General features: G+C 48.2%; 1 protein-coding gene across 6 annotated transcripts in view; it reads right to left on the minus strand.

The window, feature by feature from the left end:
* The window catches only part of COL27A1 (collagen type XXVII alpha 1 chain), a 139,675-nt gene that overhangs the window by 71,043 nt on the left and 47,353 nt on the right, over window positions 1-21,279 (minus strand). For 2 of the 6 annotated variants that reach the window (XM_085077192.1, XM_085077194.1), the window contains 7 exons: window positions 20,588-20,632; window positions 18,265-18,318; window positions 17,017-17,061; window positions 7,013-7,066; window positions 3,559-3,603; window positions 1,436-1,489; window positions 993-1,037 (listed from right to left, as the gene is read on the minus strand). In XM_085077192.1, coding sequence (XP_084933318.1) covers window positions 993-1,037; window positions 1,436-1,489; window positions 3,559-3,603; window positions 7,013-7,066; window positions 17,017-17,061; window positions 18,265-18,318; window positions 20,588-20,632 — 342 coding nt within the window. Of the gene's footprint in view, window positions 1-992; window positions 1,038-1,435; window positions 1,490-3,558; window positions 3,604-7,012; window positions 7,067-8,674; window positions 9,212-17,016; window positions 17,062-18,264; window positions 18,319-20,587; window positions 20,633-21,279 lie in introns of those variants that run through there. The other 4 variants (XM_085077196.1, XM_085077195.1, XM_085077193.1 and 1 more) reach the window with 3 other exon arrangements.

Consider the following 21,279-nt stretch of genomic DNA (forward strand, 5'->3'; position numbering starts at 1 on the left):
AAGCTCTTCTCGTGCCCTGTCATTGCTCTCAACAGAAGTGAAAAGGCAGCACAGGGGAGAAATGGAAATTGCAGACACAGGAGCCCTGGCAAAGAGCTGCTATAATATAAGAACAGTTGAATCAACTGGCTTGACACTACTTCCCCCCTGTGCAGTTTTGGGCTGCTAAATCGTTCTCTAAAAGCAAACATCTAAGAAGAGAATAAAACATCCGACAGGAGGAGGAGAATACACTTAATGGTCATTTTCCACTGCCCTCCTGAGCAATCAGAGCCAGCAATAAATAACTGCACCTCCCACTCTTTCAGACTAAATAAATCCTACAGCCGAATATCTGTAGGAGGAGGGTTCTCGTGACAGTGAGACATTTACACACACAGCTTCATGCTGATTTAGCTCAAGCTGCGTGTTTTTGTGCCAGCACCACTAAATCACTGCAATCAAGGCCCCTCTCCATTTTGCTCTTTCTAAAGTGATTTATATCAGTTTGGGGCAAGGCAATTTCCTCTCAGCAGGAAGCTGAGCTGAGGCTCCTTGAACAGGAGCAGAGGTACCCAATACACAGCAGTTTTTCCAGGGGATCCACCTGGTTTGTTTGATCCAATGCTGCTTTGTCAGACCACTTGTATTTCCCCCAAGTGCAACCCACTGTCAGTGTTAGATCTTCTCCTCCCCATCCCATCATGTAAAACAACATAAAAACAGTGGAACAGCAGATAATTGTACAGTTACTGTCATCATCAGTGGGAGATGGGAGCTCCAAAGAGGATCTGAGCATAACTGATCTATACTCCATGGAAAAGGGGGTGGGGAAGACATCAAAGAAAGAAAAATCAAAACTGCAGTGTCAGCAATGGAGGGAGAGTGAGAGGATGGGGCAGAGATGGCCAGAGTGGAACCAGCACTATGGTGCTGAATAAGAAAGAGAAACTAGAAAGGGGATTTCACATGCAAAATTAAAACACAGTGCAATAAGGGAGTATTCAGATCACCTTATCACCTTTCAGTCCATGTTCTCCAGGGTTCCCCATCAGCCCCTGAAACAAAAGAAAGTTCAGAGTGAGGCTGAGCTATGGCAGAGACTTGCTCAGGTCTGTGACATTGCTGTTGCTGATGGGGTTGGTGGCTCAAACCCACAGCAGTGGCCTGGCACAATCTCAAGGTCAAGTGCCAGACTGCTCCCAGAGTGTGCTCCATCACACATTCTTTAATCAGCCTTCACGTGCTGCAGGCACAGGGAAAATGCTCCTGGAATTCTCCAATGATTTACAGCAACGCTGCAGAGCACCAGTGAGATGTTGTGTTCAGCAGTTCACACATCACTGCTGCCCATCCTTTCTCTCAGGACAGTCACCACTGCCCAAGGAAGGACCAGAAAAACCTTCAGCCCTGCTGTGGAGGAAGGAGAGCCCACAGAGCTCAGCTATTCCCTCACCTTTAATCCTTTTGGTCCTGGATAGCCAATCGGTCCCACAGGGCCCATGTCACCCTAGTGAGAGAAAGAAAATTACCACAGTCATTAGGTGCAAACCCAACAGATCACCACACATGATGTGAAATTCCTCTGCTATCCAGCCTCAGTATCCCTGAAGAGCTGCACTGCTGGTATCAACAGAAACAGCATTCTGACACGAGTCAAGAGACTTTGAACGTGCAGACAGCCCCTAAGTAAAGGCAGCACTCAAAGGACAGAGAGGAGGGACAGGAGGTGAGGACAGAGGTGTCTCATGCTGCTGCAGTGAGCAGTCAGTGTGGCATCGTGTGTTGGGAATCACTCCAGTGCAGGGGACAGCAGAGCTCTGGCTGCCTGGGCACCCACGTGTGATGGACAACAGAAACCCTTCAGTGCTGGTGCTGAAACAGGCTCTGGCTGCTCTCTGCCATGAAGAGAGGCAGTGACAGGGCACACCAGCCTGGCCTCAGTGTGTAAATAAACAGGGCAGGCTCCCTGAAGGAGCAATTCTCCAGCCACAGTGCTGGGGCTGCAGCCACCCCAACAGAGCCCTTTTCATCCAGCCCAGCATAAAGGCTGCTTGTGGAAATGCATTTACATAGAGCTCTGCCCACATGGGTAATTAGGAAAGCAAGAGGCTTCAGTTACACCTAATTCTGCTCTTCAGCCTCTCTCACACTGCAAGGCAAAGCTCTGCAGGGTGTGTGAGGCAGTCAGAGCCTGGCTGGTCCCCAGGAGGATGGAGGAGGTCACTCTTGGTCTGTCCCACTGGAGATGCCTCAGCACCCTGAATTCAGGAGATGCATGTTATCCTGGGAGAAGAGCTGACTCAGTCTGAGCTGAATCTCAGTTTGAAGTTTGGCTGGGCCAGTGTGGAGGGAAGGACAGGCAGCTCCTGACTCCCTCATCTCAGGAAGGATCATGATCACATTTACCATTTACTTACACTTTCTAACAAACAAAGTACCTGTGAGATGACAGCAACCAGGTAAAGATAAATCTTTCCAAAAGCAAGGAGAAATATCATCCAATCTGGACAATGCCTTCAGTGGCATTATTTTAAATAGATATATTTCTCTTCCAGCTCGTTGCCAGGAGCACATCCTCTCTGCTGCTATGGCTAAAGTAGCTACAGTCATCTCCACTGAGGAAACACAGACCTAATTCCCACTTCCACGGAAAACTTTCCCCTCAACCCACCTCTGCCCCAATCCCCCACCTCCAAGATGGGTGTTCCACCCTATTCCCTGCTATTCCTTCAAGGAATGTAAGGTTTCCGGGTTTGTGCAATGTCTGGTACAATCAAGGCCTTGATCTCAGCTGATACACACTCCTATAATTTAAGCTCTGGGAAGGCAAAAGGGGAAGGTTTTTAACTATTCCTCGCAATTCGAGTTTCCATGGATTATCACAGCTGAGGAGGAATAATTTTGAAAGAATGCTGTTGTACTAACAGAGCCTGCCACTTTTTGTGCATGGAAGAGAATAACCTGAAACAAGTCCTGAGACCCAAAAATAATCCATGCTGTGTTCAGCTGGGCATTCCCCAACCCCCAGCACAGCTGCCAGAGGAGCAGTTGCCACCCATCCTTACAGCCATTTATCTCCTGCTCGGGGAAAAGTGTAATGAAGGGTGGAATTTGGCTGAGTACATAATTACCTGGATTAGTGATGGGATGGTGAAAGTGAATGTAAAATTCCTGTATACCCAGGGGACAGACTGTTCCTGCCCACAGCCTCTCCAGTGAACAAGAACTGTGTGTCCCTGAGGTCACTGCTCACAGGGACTTGCTTTTTAAGAGATCCTGGTGGGGAATGAATGTTGCATCTTTCAAGAAATACCCTGGCAAATGCTATCAAAAGGGCAAGTCATCACGAAAAAAAGACGCTAACAACAGGCTTCTAATCTGTTTCCTTTTGCTTGGAAAGGGTTTGCCCTCCTCCACCTCCCAATCCACCAGGAAACCCCCTCTCTCCCCAGATGTCACACCTCCCCCATACAAACAGCCATCCTGCCCACAGGAAGAGGAAAATCTGTGTGTAGTTATACAGGTTGAAAGGGTTAAAGCCCGAGAAGCCAGATCTCCATTTGTTTTTGTACTTACAATGAGTCCAAGGACTCCAGGAGGACCTGGGGCTCCCAATTCTCCCTAAAAGGAAAGACAAACCCACACTGTTATGGTCACTTTATAGACATCTATAGGCTGAAAGGCAGCTCAATGTTCCAAAGGCTTGAGGGAAGGGAAAGACCATCCCTGCCCCAGGTGAGATCCAGCCATGGGCAAGGAGAAGGACTGGGATGGGGAGGGGACACAGGGACAGCAAGGCTAAGGTGGGAAGGAGAGGAAAGCTGCTGCTTTAGCGTTGGGAAAGGTGAGTTTTTTGGGAGTAGTTAGGTAATAATAAAACTCATAGAAAAAGGAAGGCATGCACGAAAATGAAACTGGGTAGTATGGGGAAAAGGTATGGTGCTGGCAAATGGGTCCTGGGAGTGTGCTGGGCACCTTGGAGCTCATCATTGCAAGGGTCAGACTGCTGCTGGGGATTGTGGAGCTGGTTTGGTTTCTCAGTTTCTCCACAGCCTTCCTGTCTGAGCTTCCCAAAGGCATGCAGAAGCACTGGCAGGTGCCTGGTGGCATCTTCAGCTGAAGCACAGCAGAGAAGCTGTGCCAGACCCCCACAGACCACCTATCCAGGTCTCTGAGTGCTTCAGCAGCCATGGGATGCTCAGCCTGTCCCCTGGGTCCCTTGGTGGCCTCCCTGGCCATACTGACAGTGAGTGCTTGTCAGGGCAATGTCCTGCTCCTGCACACCTCCATCTCCACAGGGCCTCTTGAGACAAGTGCACTGGAAATGCTGAACTTCCCACCAGCTCAGACAGCCCTGCCCCTGCTCTGGATCATGCTGGCTACTTTCTCTGAGCCCTGCTCAGTTTATGGTGCACATCTGGTGGAGTCCCCTCCAGTGCAATAAAGCTCCCCTTTTATGGGAAGATTTGCCTGGTGGAAGAAGGAAAGAGAAGGGGACACAACGTGACTGAATGTGCTCAGGGCTCCTTGGGTAAAGAGTTACGTGTGTTTATTTTATGGGAAGTGGAGTAAAGGACTGTTGGGCAAGCACACACACAAAAAAGCGTTTCATAATCTCAACCAGCCTAAAATTGCTTTTTTTTATGGCCGGTTCCTTTCCTGCATACTTGGGACATCTGTGGAGCAATTGTTCCTCATGGGTGGGATTTCTGTGTCCTCAGAGCTACTGGTATAAGGTTGGCTTCAAGCTTTTAGCCAAGGCCTGGCGTTGCTAGGCTCAGGAAGAAGAGGGAGTATCCCAGGAATGCTGAGCACAGGAGCTGCATGGTGGCCTGGGTTTCCCAGGGAGCTCTGCAGGCTCCCAGGGTGGCTGGGCTGCAGGCTGGGTGGATGGCAGCTCTTGGTCCCACACCAGTTCCAAGAGGCACTTCCCAGATTTCTGACTTATGTCATGTGGATATTCCTCAAGAGGATGGGTATATGTAGAAATGCATGACTTCATGGCTAACAGAGGAGGATTTCCTCTTGGAAGAGGAGGGGGTGGACTCCCCTGAGAGATGTGGACAGGACTAGCTGTTAATTTGAGCCATTCCCTGGCCTAGGAAGTTGAGGATTTACAAGTGGCCTTTCCTGGCTATCAGCAATGACAGGCTGGTCCCTGACCTGCCAGGGAAATCAGGCTCTATTCTCCTTTTCTCAGTGCATGTACAGGACACCAGGACAAGAGAGGAGGAGATGAATCAACAGCCCTTTCCCACGTCTAATTCCTGTGATTAAGAGCCTAACTGGAGTGGCTGAAGCACTCTGGGGAGAACATGGGATCCGGAATGCAATGGCTCAACAGCACCCAGCGAGCTGGTAGGAGGCAAGAAGGCCACTGGGGTTGGAAGAGCCTGAGCTGTGCCCAGAGAGGATGGAAAGGAGATCAGAGGCTGTCGGGTTGAGCATTCCCCACGCGAGCAGGGATCAAACAGAGGATGTGGCAGCCAGGCTCTCCCGCCCGCCACAGCTCAGCTGCACACCCCACCTACCAAACCCCGCATAGCTGTGTGCTCCACAAACAGACTTTCTGGCATTTTTCTGCGTCTGTGACTCCACTTGTGACCCTGTGAACCTCCCTTTAAGTCAGCCCAAACAGTCTGTTTTCATTCTGCGATCGACAAGGCACATTAATATTTAAAAGCCGTTGATAAGATGAAAGAAGAGCAATCCTTCTGGATGAATTAACGGGACATTTGCTGCCCTCCGAGGCTCTGGGAACTGCTGTTCAGCTGACTGGCATTGAGAACATCTTCTGAATGGGGCTTAGACAACTTACATATTTAAAAGAAAACAAAATAAGTTATTTAGGAAAAAAAAAAAAAAGTCTTCCTGTCCTCCAGGATTCCTACTCTTCCTGGTGGGCTGGCTGGAAATAGCAGTACAAGCAGAAAGTTTTCTGCTTTGGGACTACTGATTCCACTCTGACCCATGGCTTAAGTTGACTGAAGGATGGGAAAAGTCCTGCAGAAGTATTCCTTGGGAATGTAATTCTTTCAGCTCAGTGCATTTATGACTCTTGTGCAGAATTCCCACAAAGGCTGGAGTGTAGCTGAGCTTGGCTTGGTGATTGGAGTCGGTTGTGAAAACAACTTTTATGCTGCATATATGACGAATGGGAGCTTGCAGACACATGTGGAGTGGGTTACTTCACACAAATCATCCCGTCAAACCCCAGAGCAGCACGGTGATTATGTGTGAATAACCGAGGCAGCAGGAATTTCAAAGATGAATCAGTGCTGCTCACATGCTAATTCAGGGAGAACCAACAAAGTCATTCAGAAAATAATTTAGGATAATTAATACATGTGAGAAGTGCTGCAAACCACGAGGGCATGTTGTGTGAGCAGCAGCAAACACAGCACATCCTCACAGCTTAGTGCTACAAGAGCAGAGCAAATTAAACCTTATCAGCACCCAGCTGCTTCCATGTCCTCTGTGACCATCCTGACCCAGTTCCCAGGAGACACATCCCACTCTTAGGAAGCCAGCAGGGGTCAGATGAAGACCAAAGGGAGGCCAGGAACTCGGCAGACTGGAGCCTTCTCCCCATGCAGTCTGAGGGATGGGGCAGGCAGCAGCCTGGGCTGTGGAGTTTGTCCCTCAGTGCTCCCAGACCCTGCAGCAGCAAATCTGGCATTTCCTGTGTGTGGACAACATGGTCCAAAGCTCAGCCAGAACAACATCCCTCCCAGTCTCATCCTCAGGATAAGAAAACATCTATCAAGACCAAGGTGCAAGGAAGGCAAGAGATGGAGACTGAGAACTGATGGCAAATGATGACCTGGCAGCTACAGGAATGGAACATGGGAATTTGCAGCAGGGTGGCTCGAGCAGGGCAGGGATGTACATTTGTTTTTCAGGAGGGACAAAACCAGCCAGAAGCTACCAGACTCAAAAGCTTCACTCAGCTCTAACTAGCACGATGAGGTACAGTGTGTTGCCTACTGCAGTGGAAAGAAGGAAGGAAAGGAAAAAGTTATGAACTTACAGGGTTCCCATCGATGCCTGGAGGTCCACGCTCTCCAAAATTACCAGGAAAACCCTGAGAAGAGGAGGCAAACACAAGTGTTAGTTGTCAAGTAAAGACAGTCAGCTACAAACTGCTCCCCTTGGGCCCCGTGCAGCACTTTGGAAAGCAGCAGGACACAGGGACAATGTGTGGGACAACCAGCCTGCCTGTCCTCATCCAAACCATTCCTGCCACATCAGCACAGCTCGACAAGGCCAAACCCCTGATCCATAAACCTCACTGCAATGACTATATTCAAAAATGCATTGTCAATCTGAATTATTTAGTGCTATCTGCTAACAGGATCGTTTGAAAAGCACCCCCTTCTCTCAGGATAGCTGGGCAGCACAAAGCCTGTTGGATCCCATGCAGATGCTTAATGGAGCTGATCGGAGATGGCTGGTGAATTCACTCGCTTTCAGCCTGCCAGAGGAACAAATGCTTCCAAACTCATTACAGCCCACACCCCAGAGCTGTGAAAGGCCATGTTTGCTACATGAAAAAGTCACCACAAAAGACGACTTCATCATCTCATTATATCCGATACAAATTTGGAAGACTTCAGTCAATTATAGAGAAGGGAGTGGAGGTACTGAGCCAGAGCCAGAACATGGTGGTGTGACACGTTCTCTCTCACTCTTGGACAGACCCCGTGCTCCTCTAAGCCCCCAGCTCCCTGCTACAAACAAATCCCACAGCAGCTTGCTCTTCCCTGTCCTGCCATGCTCTGCAGAAAGAACTCAAACCAGTAGTCAAAGTAAAACTGTTTTATCACTTTCTCTGGCTCAGCAGAAATACAAAGGACAACACAGGCATGTTCTGGAGTACCTGAGAGGTTAAGAGACAGGGATTAAGCAGACAGGGAGAGGATGCTCTCTCCTCCTGCCTCCTTCCCTGTATTACTACAAACACTGGTTATCTGGGAAAAGCAAATCTGAGGGAATTGGAATGCAACAGCCAAGGGCAACACGCTTATCTGGAAACCCATCAGCAACAGTGAAAGCTGAAATGATCACAGCAGACAGAACAGGAAAACTACTGGGAAACTCTGCCATCCAAGACCTCCCTTGACCTTTGAGGGTTTACAGCTGGTGAAGAGAAAAGGTAAAAGGATACTTGGTCACATCTAAGGTGAGAGATGTTTAAAGCAAGTGAAATTTTGCCACTGACCTCAGAGCCAGCATTTCACCTCTTCTGTACCAATTCCCTACAACACAGAGGACTGAACTGACACAAGCTATTGCTTGCTTGGGTTCAACACTTCTATTTTATGGGAATCACTGCAAATAGGAAAGTTGTCTGCCTTTCTCCAGCTAGGCACTGTGTCCCTCAGGCCTGTGCACATGCCAAGAAGTTGTGGTAAGCAACCACTGGAAACAGCCTTCTGCCATCTAGAGACAAAGACGTCAAATATAACAAGAAGGCAGGGGGGCTGCAATTTTCTTTAATGAAAAAAAGGGGGAAAAATAACTCTGCTACATGCTGAATCAATCAGATCAGAAGAGAGATGTGCAGGGAAAACTCATTGCTCAGGCAAGACAGAAAAAAAAAAAAAAAAAGACTGCCAGAATATTTTGCTGTTTACAGTCATACAGCTTGCCAAGGAAAATGTGAGTGTGCATAGACTGATACTGTACTTACGCTGCTGCAGATTTCAGTCACAGCCTTCAGCATTCCCCCAGCTGCATCCTTCCTTCCTCAGAGGGCAGAGCTGGGCATGGAGTGACCCATGGATGCCACTGAGCAGCAGTCTGGCCCTGGGGCTGCTGAGGTGTCTGCTGTGGAGCTGAGCTCTTGGCAATGTAGGGAGATTTTACTAGTTTGAATGGCACAATGAAAACAGTATTGCTGCAGCAGCATAATATCAGCTAGAGGCATGCTTGCTCCAGACTAAAATACTGTTTTCTGAATTTGGTTTAAAACTCTTGCAATGTGACATAAACATTCTGGCTCCTGTGCCAGAATAAAATAACCTATTTAAATTCATATGTTTCACACACGTTTCACTCTCTTTATGCCTCAGTTTCCAGTATTAACCTTGCTGCTTAAAGACAGGAAACCTGAGGCACTTGGTGATAGAGTTAATAAAAATCTAACTTTCACACAGGTTTTCCAGCACTAGATCTCCATATGTCTAGAAAACCAGATTATTCCTGTGTTTGGAAGGCAGAGCTGAGCACCTGAGGTCACTTGGCCAACACTGTCCAGCAACCAAGAGATTCAGCAATAAAATCCATTCACAGCACACTGTGACTGCCCCCAGAGCTCAGGGTTCTGCCCACGCTCAAGATGGGATGGAAAAGGGTCAGAGTGGGAGGAAGCTGAGAAGAAAACCAGAACAGGCCCAGGACAACACTCAGCACCTAAACCCCATCCTTGCCAACACCTAATTGTCCTTAACACACCATCTGCACTGCTGGCTCGAGCAACCTCCAGCCCCAGCTCACCATTGCTAGGGTGATGGGTGGTCCTCTGGTACTGTTTGGCCCAAGCTGTAAAACAAACCCAGAGGAGGAGACAAATGGAAAGAGCAGCTTCAATTCAACTAACCCCAGGCATCCTTAGCCCAGCAATCGAGCTTAGCACAGCAGCATTAACAGGTTTTGCACATTAAATGAGGCTCAGGCTGGTGGCTGTGGCATGGAGGGGGATATTTCAGCATCCATACAGTCTCCAAAGACCCAAACCAGGTTGTGAAAGCTATCCCAGCACAGCTCTTGCACAGCAGGAAACAATCAATCTTCTAAGCCCCTAATGAAAAGGAAAGCACTTTGTTTCCATGGGGTAAGCAGTAGCAGTTTAAACCACAATAACAGTTCCAGTGACCACAGTGTCCTAATTTATTGGATCTCACACGTCTGTGAAAGCTATTTTTTTCAGTGCCTCTCCTGTCTAAGCCTAGAGGAGAGAGATGTTCCCCAGGAACAGAACTAGCACTATTCAACTAAAACAAGCAGCCCAGAAGTTACAAGCAGACTTTGTTATCCCATTGGTTTCATTCCTGTAAGCAGCACTACCTCTGCTCTCCCATGCACTGCTCCAGCAGCCTGAGGAGCCCAAACTGAGGGGGAACACATGGGGCAGGAAGCTTATTTTATGGTGCTGGCAGACAGGCAGGTCACAACTGGCAGCCCATTACAGGAGACTTTTGAAAGAGATTAAAGAGTCCAGCAGATTCAGAGTCTCCTGTGAATGCAGAGGGGGTTTTGGTACAGAAAATCCATCATTTTTCAGGGTGCAGCTGGTTTTTTCAGGAAAACTAGTCCCTGGAAATTGTGCTTAAGAACTGGGACAGCAAAGGAAAAAAACCCCAGTAAAAAATACAGAGCATTCTGCCCGCTCTGTGGGAGGGAGGGGACATGCAGAGAAGGACCAGGACAGGGAATGGAATGGCAAAGGGCAGCAGAACTAGGAAGAAAATGCTTGACTAACAAGTTGTGTTGGCCAAGAGCCGGCGGGGTGCTCCTCCACAGCACTCCAGTCAGGTATGACAAAACTTTTGGCTCCATCTCACAGCTGGGAAATTCAGAGAGGAGGTGGGGGAAATCGTCCAGCTGAATGGATTTCACATTGTCTGAAGGAGAAGTTCAATGAAAGAAGCAAGATGAAGCTTGGGGAGGAGCTGGAGAGAGAGCACACCAGCAGATGCTTTGCTCTAACAAGATCTGGGTGCTCCTGGGCTCCCCTGTCCAGCCCAAGCAGAGCCTTACAGGGGTTGCACAATTTGTCCTTGCTGCACTCAGTGAACTGAGACACAGAGAGAGTCAAGCTGATTTATCCCAGGTTACACTGAAAGGTCTGAAGCAGTAACGAAGTCTCTATCTTTTGGATGCTCCAATAGTGCCTTAATTTCTTTTCATCCCTGCTCCCTGCAAAGGGCATCCTTTCATACACCAGGAGACTCCTGCTGAGAACAACCAGACCCAGACAGACACTGGAACCAGCTCCTCCTGCACCAGGGGATTACATCCCCCTCCACCTCCCCTTCCTTTCTTCCTCTGCTGAGAGCAAACAGAGCAGCCTGCCCTTTCTGCTGGCTGTTGTCAGCCAAAGAGCTGCTCCTGCTCGGAGCAGACACCACACTCCTTTTCTCTTGTCCCTGGCAGCAGCTGATCCCCGGGAAGCAGTGACCTGTGACACACACAGTGTCCTTTGCTCCCCCAAAGTCCTTTCAGGTGCTCACGTGTGGGTGGGTGTGTTGTATGTATACAACATCTGATTCAGTTTAAAGCACTTTCCCTGAAGGAGTAAGGGAGGCAGTCTGGCAGCTGCTGCTCTGAAGAATCCTGGCAGGTCTTCACGCCAACAGAATCGTTCTCCAAAAATAGGATTTTATTTTCCTGTTGGCTGAAGGTGAAGCTGCTCAAAACCAACCAGCCCTCCTGTCTTGTCTGCAAAAGACTCTATTTGCCAGTTGGCTCCAGTCAGGTGAATCACTGCCCAGGAGCCTCCCCGGGGATGGAACTTGCAAGTCAAACAATTTAAGTAAGGAAAAAGAGAAAAAAAAAAGGTGGAGGAGAAGGAGGGCTGAAGGTGAGAGAAAGCATTCACTGGAAAGAAAGAAGGAGAATAAAACAAACAAGTGTAGCTTATGTTGGCAGCTCCCACCTCTAAGAGAATTCCTGGTGTGGAGAGCAGACTGAGCCCCTTTGCAGGTGGGCAGGGGTGGCTCAGCCCAGCCAGAGCCACCCCAAAGGGAACCCAGCAGACTTTGTGCTCCTGCTGTGCCTCCTGGAACCCAACAGCTATGTGGGACCTCTGCCTCACCCTGGGTCTGGGCAGTTTTCATCCCTGCAAAGGGGGAGAGCTGGAGGGAGACGGAATGAGGGTCCAGCTGCAGCTCTGCTCCTCTTTTACCTGAAAGGAAGCTTTGCCCTCTCTCTGTGGAGATTTCACAGCTCTGTGTCACCTCCTCTAGGGACATTTTTAACCATAACTATCCCTCCAGCTGTGGGAGCACAGCAGGAGCAGCACAACAAAAATTTCCTGAAGCTCCTCCAGCCAAACATCACTCCAGTGCAATGCCAGCCCCTCCACATTGCTCCTATTGCTCTTCCACTGGTACAGGACCTTTTCCCAAGGCACAGAGCTCTAACCAAGTTACCATTGCACAGACATGTGGCAGTGAGCCTGCCACTGCTCCTCCTTATCTATGGCCAACATTTCCAAATCAAGAAAATCTATTCAGAAATTTCTGCTCAAGAATTTCTATTCAAGAAAGTCAAGCAGCTTTAGTGGTCAAAATGTTTTCAGACTCAGAAGTGATAGTTGCATTATTTTCTCCTCATAATTTCTAATGAGAGTACTTTTTGAAGTTTGATTTATGAATGAGCTTTTCCTTGAAGGACTAAAGGGAGACCTTGGTTCAGTTCCTCATGAGATTTTTGAATGATGATGGACAAATCACTTAGGAACATTCTTGGAAAAAAACCCCCATCTTTGGGATTGTTTCTTTTCTTTCAGTGGAAGTCATGGCTCTTGGCACCTTTCAAACTCTTTTCCCTGGTTTACATTACTTTGTTTCGCCCATTCTTAAAACAAAATTAAATCCATGCTGATATTGTCCACCTTGCCAGGTTATTTGGATGATGTAATCATGGACATAGGAACATGTGACAAGTAACCATGCAAAGACCTCAACACAGAGATTTGGGAAACTCCAGACACATGGAACACAACTCAGGCCAGAAAGAAATGGTGACATTTGCTCTGGGCTCATGCCTGCATTTCAGAGTGGTGAACCAGGCCCAGAGGGGTGGAGAGACCAACTCAGTGTCCAACTTCAGTGTCCAACTCCAGCTTTAAAAAAAGTCACTGATTGCTCAAACCACATCTATTTAAAAAATTTAGGTTAACAAAGCAAAAAAATGGCAAAGAATTGACTTAAATGGCTAACAGGAAACATCCAATCTGTGGGCTAAAACCCTCTCATTAAGAGAGGAACTTTGTCATGGCTAGTTTTCAGGACCTCCACTGGATTTTCATGCAAACAGAATGATTAAAAGCATATTATTTTTAAAACTAATCAGTTCCTGAAAAAGGCACCAAATGTTTTTGTGCTATGCTGGGGCACTGGCACAAGACAGAGCTACCCAAATCCTGTCCATCAGCTCCTACAGATCATTTGTGCTCCTTCCTGCAGCTAATCTTGAGGATTTACCTGGACACACAATTCCTTGAACCACACATTTCTCCACTGGCTTTACCTGGCCACACCTAGAAGCACTTTGAAATGCTGTTACCAGTTTCCCAAATCTCAGCTCCTGTGGTGCAGGAGACTCCTGGCTCACTCCAAATGCAAGGAGAGGTCTCAGCTGCATCCAAAGCAGAGAAAAGATTGGAGCAAGAGAGGAGCTGTTTGTCATGTTAGTCCCCACAGAGAGAAGCTGCATTTACTTTGTCAGTGATGTGTGGCTGTGCTAGCCTTTCCTGACACATGGCAGAGCTTGTCCCCCCTGTTTGCAGGGACAGCAGCTGAGCCTGTGTACCTTGGCTAAGCCCACGTTCAGCACGGATCTATCTCAGCCATCCATCAAAAGTTGGGGGAGGCTGTGAAATGAAACCTTCCTGATCCACAGGCAGCCCTGCTTTTGGCTATCCAGTGTCCCATGGGGCAATCAATGCAATTCATGGGATGCAAGATCTTAACCACACTGGTGGGGAGGGCAGGGGTATCACATGCCCTTCTGCCAGATTATCAGATGGAGAAAAAGCCAATATATTCCAACTTGGTGTTCACTGAAGGCAGGAGTTAATGCATCAACACACACTGAAGCCAGCACAGATGGAAAACAGCCTGGGGAGAAGGTGCAGTTCCTGTGCTGTTTTGAGGACCCTTTGGGCCATTGCTTTTCTTTCATGAGGTGTTTGCACGGTACCTGAAACACTGAGGCTCCAAGCACAGCATCACCAGGCTCTTAGAAAAATATAAGGAAATCTAAAAATATAAGGAAATCTCAGTTGTGCTTGACTAACTTTTGAATAGACCTCAGATGAACCCCAAAATTACCAAGTATGTCTTTGAACTAAATTTTGCTCCCTCTTGTCTATCTCTTTTAAAAAAGAATACTACTAACAAAACAGATTGTAAGCAAAATAGCACAGCTGGTACAGTATTGACACTCTATGTGAAAAAGAGAGATATAAGCACACATCAAAACCAAAGATGAACCAAAAAAGAGCTCAAAGCTCTTTGGATATAGTTCCTGAAATTTTGCCTTTAAGTCTTCCTCTAGCAGGGCTTAAGAACTTCTGAAAATTCCACTCTATTTGAAGTTTAATACAATCTGCAGTGCAGACACTTCTGATTGTGGCTACCCATCTCCCACAGCATAAGAACAGCTTGGTATTCCTCGAGCCTGTTCTATCTTCTACTCTTCCCATGAGTCATTTCCTACAGTGGCAGCACAGCTCCTTCCTAAAGATGAACCAGGACTGACACATTGCCTGTGCATGGCAAGACAGGGTAGCAACAGCTTCTCTCACTCCTGCCCCAGCACCCCTGATGGGGTCTTGTTTTCATCCTTTTCTTTTTTGCGAGCTGCTCAACTGAACACCATCAAAATCCACACAAAACACCACAAAAAGCCATTCTTTTGAGCCACTGCACTGGCAAGACTGAAGGTTTGAGCAACCAGCTGATTCAGCTCCAACCCCCCTCTAAAACAGGCAGATCCAGGGACATACAGACTCCTGTTATTTCAGCCTCCCTTGTGCACTGGACTTTAACCATAACTCTCCCCCCAGACCACCCCCAGCCCTCTCCTTGTGCAGAGCCCTGATTTTGGGATGCACTGCCCTCCCGCATTGCTGATGCCGGGCAGGGAGAGCTGAGCAGGAGGTGGAGTCTGCTGTTTCCACGACAGACTCACCATGTCCCTCACAGCTCTGCAAAACTTAACTTCCCTGGAAGGATTTCAAGATCTGACTCATGTCCAGTTCCTCTATTTTAATCATTCCCTCTTACATCATTCTCGGAGGCCCACGGTGTCACATGCAACCTCCCCCAGCCCCCTGCTCCTCCTCGGCTGAGCTCGGATCCACTGCCGGCTCTCATCCCAAACAAAGCTAGGAAACAGAAATATGTGTGATAAAAACTCTCTCCCTCCTCTCCAGAGCGTTCACCAGCTTTGATGGCAGCTAATAAGGGCTTCCAAGAGCTCTCTGCTGCAATGACAACACTGAGATAGCACAGGAGCAGCAGCCATGCCAGCAATCCTAAGGGAGTGCGGATGGGAGAGACCAGAGAAATCCCAGAAGGCTCACAAAAACCCCAAAGCAGCTGGGAGACAGCACTGCCCAGGAGATAAGTGTTGGGAAGAGAACCAGATCAGCTGGTTCCTGCTTTCCATTCTCCCAGAGACTTCCTGAATAACTGTGGATGTCGCTTAATCTTTCTGTTTGCGCTCGGGTGCACAAATCGGCAGCATCGGTCCATTCAAGATTTCTTATTAAACTTGATATCATAAAGCAGGGATGGAGCCAAAACCCTTGGAAGGAGCCAAGCAGAACAAAGGTGCTCATGCGTAGCCATTTAAACCCTTCCCTAAATCCCAGCCTAAATGCCTCCACGGCTGAGAGATTCCCCGCTGACCTCAGGGGAGCCCCTTGCTCATAGCAGTGACCACCAGACCGAAACCCTTGCCTGGAAGATTACAAATCCTGGCCAACCAACAGCTGGAAGGCTTTGGGGCTGCAGCGTGCTCCGTGCAGAGAGAGCAGAGAGCAGAGCCCCAGCACCTAACGACAGTTGCTGTGTTTGTTTGGCCCTGGCCGGTGAGTCATGGTTACACCACGGCTCTGCACTTACTCATCTCGGGGGTTTCTGGTGCAACCAGCAGCTTGCAAAAGATCTGGTACAGATTGCCAGAATCCCTCCAAAAAATCTGCTTGGTTGCTCCACATCCCAGGCAGTGAAGGACAGGCAGTGTCCAGGGATGGATGTGGCACTGCTGGGCTGTTTGCACAGCTTTTGCAGGGAGAACATCAGCAAGGGTGGGCGTGGGACTCCTGGGAAGGATGTGCTCCAGGCAAGGGGGGCAAGGGGAAAGCACTGGATTTTTCCATGTGTGGGTGAGTGGACATTTTGCAAGAAGCCTGTGAGTGCAATGATGTCCAGAGGTCGAAGGAAACTCAGGCTATCATGAAGGACAAGATGCAATGAGACACAGCAAAGCCCCAACATGCCTGAGCTCTCCACTGATTCCTGGAGCAAAAAGCTTTATCCAGTTTCCTACAGGAGGCATGCAGAACTGCTTGGAGGAAAGTTAATGGGGGAAAGTCTTTCCTTTCTGTCCTTTCAGTTTCCTCTGTGTATTTCAGTATTTTTCCCACTAGTTCTTGCTTTTTGCTACAGTCAGCACAACCACCTTGTTTTCTATGCAGCTCTCACAGTTGTCTTCAGCCCTACCTGCAAACACCTCTTCCTCCTAGCCAAGCTCTCACACCTACTTAGGCTCCTTGCTCCCCAAACACATCTTGCCCAATCTGCTACACCACCAAGGACAAAAAGGTATCCATATAAAACCACAGTTGCATTACACAAACCAGAATGGGACAAGGGCTGGAGAAAGTCACAGCAAGAAGAGGATAATGTGATGGAATGGTGGGAGAGCAGAGGAAGAGATGGAACAGAACCAGAACAGACACTGGGATGCTGCAATCGTGTTTAGGATTTAAAAAGTGCATCCAGGGAAGTGACTGGAAGAAGGAGGACAGGAGGGAAGACGTAGAAGGAAAACTGAGAATTGTAAGATCCAAGGGAGCATGTAGACAGTGTGAAAAAGAGCACTAAGGCCTGTGAAGTGAGCAGAGAATGGAAGAAATGAACAGAACAATATCTTTATCTTTGGCTTTCTTCCTGCTTGAGAAGACAGACATGGAAAGGTTTGTTTGAAGATATGAAGGGACCCAGCCAAAAGCCAAATATCTTTTTTCCACTTTCATTCAACAAGGTCTGCATAATAGACGAGGAAAAACTTTACCGGCCTACCCATCTTGCCCCTCTTCCCAGGAACTCCAGGGATCCCCTGCGAGGAAAAAACACAGAGAGAGAAAAAAAAAAAAAAGAAGTTCTGGTTGAGAAATCAAACAGCCAACCAACAATACAAAACAAAATGAGAAGAGAAAAGAGAATGCAAAACAGGCTAATGACTGCGGCATTGTTCGGGAATCAAAATGTCAGCTACTTGCAGTCGGCTGCGAGAGCAGAAGACAATTAACCTTCACCCATTAACTACGGCCTCCCGAGGCCACGTGCAGGCAGCATCCCCGGGCTGGGGCTGTGCTTAGCAGGAGCAGTCATTAAGCTACTGGTCTGGAACCGACTGGAGGCCACCGCCGAGGCACCCGCTGCAGATCTTCTGTTTATGTTTCTTATTTAGTTACACAAGCACTAAATCAGCGTCGCCGGAGCGCAGGGCAGGCTCCTCCCAGGCAGGCGCACACGCGCTCACTCCCACATGCTCCCGGGGCCTCTCTGGCTTCTGGAGCTTGCATTTGAGGGAGAAAAAGCTGGAATCAAGTGGTCTTCGTCTTCTGGCGACCTTCCTTAGGAGCTCTTGTGGTGGGGAGAAGGGAGTCCTTGGATGGGAAGAGATGAGGTGGGTGGGAGGATGTGGGCATGGAGAGCAGAAAAGCAAGTAGTGTCCTGCAAAGCTCTGAGCATGTGGGTTGGGGGAAGGCGTGATGGAAAGGATGGGAGGAGGGAGGACACAGCCTCAGCTGCCCACTCACAGCCCATTTTTGACTGCCCAGCTCAGTGCAATTGGAAATAAAGTCATTTTCAGAAAGCCCAAGCACTGTCCTTTCCCAAACATCTCCCGTTGGACACACAAAATGCTGTGACAGTGTGGCTGGGATGTCTCCTGTGGGAGCAGGGAATCTCCATGTACATTCTCCTCATCCTGCCCCACCCCACCAAGATGAACTGGCACGGGGGAGAGGGAAGGCAGGTTTTTAAGTGAGGGAGAATAAAAAAAAACCTCCTCTCCTACAGGGTTTTTCCTCCTACAGAAAGACCCTGCCTGAAGCCTGGGTTTTCCTGAGCTGAATATCAGCATTATACAGGACACAGCTCTTCATTCAAGGGTAGGAAGAGCCTGAGGAAGGCACGATGGAGGATTAGGCATGCTTGCCTCCTTCCTCAGGAACCAGGGATAGAGCAGGTTACATCAGGCCCTGAAGAACTGCATTCAACCAACACACCAAGGTTTTCTTCGCAAAATACTCACTCGTTCTCCATCAGCCCCTGGCAGCCCAAATAATCCTGGGAGACCAATATACCCCTAGAGAAGAGAGGAAACAAGTAGTCAAATAGGTTTCTCCACGAGCATCCAGTCAGTCTGTGCTTCCTGAAGAGCAGAGCAAGCTCCAGCGCTGGTCAGTGGCAGCCGTGATGAAATAAACCTTGAGGCAAGTGTATATGCCCATGGACTGCATGGTGCTGGCTTCCACGATGTAGTCCAAGGGCACATACCCTCACACCAGGGATCAGGAGGACTCCAGGCAGGAGGCCAGCCAGAAGAAGCCTTACCTGGGCTGGCTCTAAGTGTACCTGGGGGAAATGGAGCTTGGTTCGAGGTTAGCAAGAGTGATAGCAAAAGTAATCCACAGGCCTACAGCTCCTTTCATCTTTTTCTTTGCCTTTGGCACTTGTTTCCAACTGTCCTGTTGTACCAAGCCCTTTCTGCTTGTCTTCTGTCAGCTGGTGGTCAGACATTGCAGCCCCTTCTGAGGCAAAGCCCCCTTTTCCTGGCACCAGGGCTGCCACCACCCTGCACACAGTCCTGGCTCTGCCCAAAGCCTGTCCTTGCACCTCCAAGACCTCAAGAAAACCCTTCATCATCCCAGGAGCTGAGTGCCCTGCCTGGGAGAGCCTGAACCTGACATTCCAGGCTTGGGACATCGATGTGAGGCTCATCTTGTACATCCACACAGCTCCAAACTCTGGGGAAACCACCTTTGCACCAACACATTTCACATAAAACCCTCTCCCTCCACAGTCATCAGAAACATTGCATTTCCAGGTTTCCCTGTGGCCTTGGGGTCCTGCTGAGACAAGACACGCTGCATAAAACACTGTGTTTCCCTTCCCTTGCCACAATGGCAGCCTTGTGTTTAATCCCTTTGCTCAGCAGCCTGGACAAAGTTACCTTGTGTGCTGGGGCTCTGCAAAGGCCTGATTGGTGCCAAACATGCCAAATCCAGAGGAAGAGAATTTCAGCAGGGAGCCCCCTCTGCGGCACCTCACTGTTACAAGAGCCAAGTGCTAACACTGATTTTCTCTCATCTTTCTTTCTCCATCATCGCTAAATCTCTATCTGCCAAGCCCACCAAACTTTTGCACCTGTGGGTTGTGTTGCCTTTAGGGACAACACCTAGCTAGGAAATGATGCTACATTAAAACGATCCTATCTGCCTTTGCCACCTGAACTTTTCCTGGAGAAGGAAAAAGTAGAGGTGGAGAATGAAGAAGAGTCCAGAGCTGGCTCCCTCAATCCACAAAATGCACATATCTCACCTTAGCACCCAGTTCTGATTGACTGTGGTTGAACTAAGAAAGGGTTTTCTTAGGCATTTATAAATATTTCAGTCCTCAGCACTTGGGGGTGCAAAGTGGAAAATAACTTTCAAATCTTACATTCTGCACATCTACCACCTGATAATTAAACAAGGTCCTGGTTAGGGCAGTGAAAGGGATGCACCAGGGAAAACTCCAACCCTTGCAGCAGTGGGGTGAGCAAGTTGTGCTCTCAGATTTTCCTCTCTCCTGCAGAATACTGAAGGTGAATCTCCCTTCCCAGCTCAGAAATACTGCTAGCTACAGGGTCAGCATTTGTTTATTCCTTGCAGTTTTCCTAGCGATGAAAGCCAGCTGCTTGAATTTACTGCATATAGAGAAAGTATCACATGTTAGAGAAATTGGGGAGGGGTATGGTTATTGGCTTGGAATCTCATTGTGAACTTATAATTGCAGGAAAAGAACAAAATGTGATTAACAAGAGCTGTAAGTAGTAATAAAAAACAAAAAGAATCCTTTTTGCAGTGAGAATAAAACCCCAGCAATTATATTTGGTGAGCAAAACCAGGCAGGATGGAGACACTGTTTGTGTTTGCACATGGCTTCAAGATGCTGGCTTGCTGTTGTGCATAATTATATAAATCACTCCCAAAGCAGGCCTGTACCCAAATGAGCCCATATTCAGCGTGGTCAAAGACTGCTGAACCACACTGATTGAAACTAAGGAGGCCTTTGGGACGTGGGGCTTGCAGGCTTTGGGAGGAATTTGTAAGCCATTCTTTCTCTCCTGCAATGTGAGCTCTGAAGGGGCTGACTTTATCATCAGTGCTGTTGGGGAACTTTGATCACGGTACATTCCATGGTTAATTTAAAAAACTTAGCAGTGCTTCGATAAACAAGCGGCGCACAGTTCAAATCCCCCAAACCCAACAAATTAAAGCAGCTAGCTTCAGAATTACAAAATCAAGCATGAAGTTTCTTGAGAAGCCTTTGATAAAAACAAGTGGAGAAAAGCCAAATGAAAGGTTGCTTACCCGAGTGCCTTTTGGGCCAGATTCCCCTATGGGACCAGGTAAACCCTAGAACAGAAGGGAAAAAAACAAAGACAAATGTGGACAAGCTTTAACTAAAAATAAAGAGCAGTGTGAACCCCCCAAGCACCATCCCTGCGTGGTTCTGCTTTAAGTGCTTTTTAAAGCTCTTAAAGCTTTAAGTGCTGCACGGTTCTGCTTTAAGGTTTTGCTTTAAGAGTCCAAGGAGGATCAACAAAGGAGGAAGAAAAAGGACAAAATGATACAAATAACAGATCTCCCATTGTTGAGGAGCTGGGACTCAGCAGAACCTGAGACTGTTGCACATAGTGAGCCCTCCCTGGGGCTGAAGTAGAGATTTCTGATCATAAAGACCACAAGGGCTGATGCAGTGGGGTGCCCAGAGGTTGTGTTACACTTCAGATGCGAGGCACAGTGATGCTCTGTGCCCACAGCTCTCCATTCATCTTCCTAAGCAAACACATGCATAGCAAATGTATTCCAAAACCTGCTTAGGGAACACTGATGCAATGAGAAAGTCTAATTTCTGCAGCCTAGAAAGTCACTTAGCAATGCAGGTACTGTGATATCTCTCACCCTTTGCAGCATCAGCTGTGCAAAGAAAATAAATTCCCCATTCTAATTCTCTGCCTAATGCTGCTCACTTAAAGTACTGCAAAGAAGAGCAGTGTAAA

Source organism: Lichenostomus cassidix, chromosome 17 (genome assembly GCF_008360975.1).
Source record: "Lichenostomus cassidix isolate B80296 chromosome 17, HeHo_3.0, whole genome shotgun sequence".
Taxonomy (NCBI): Eukaryota; Metazoa; Chordata; class Aves; order Passeriformes; family Meliphagidae; genus Lichenostomus; species Lichenostomus cassidix.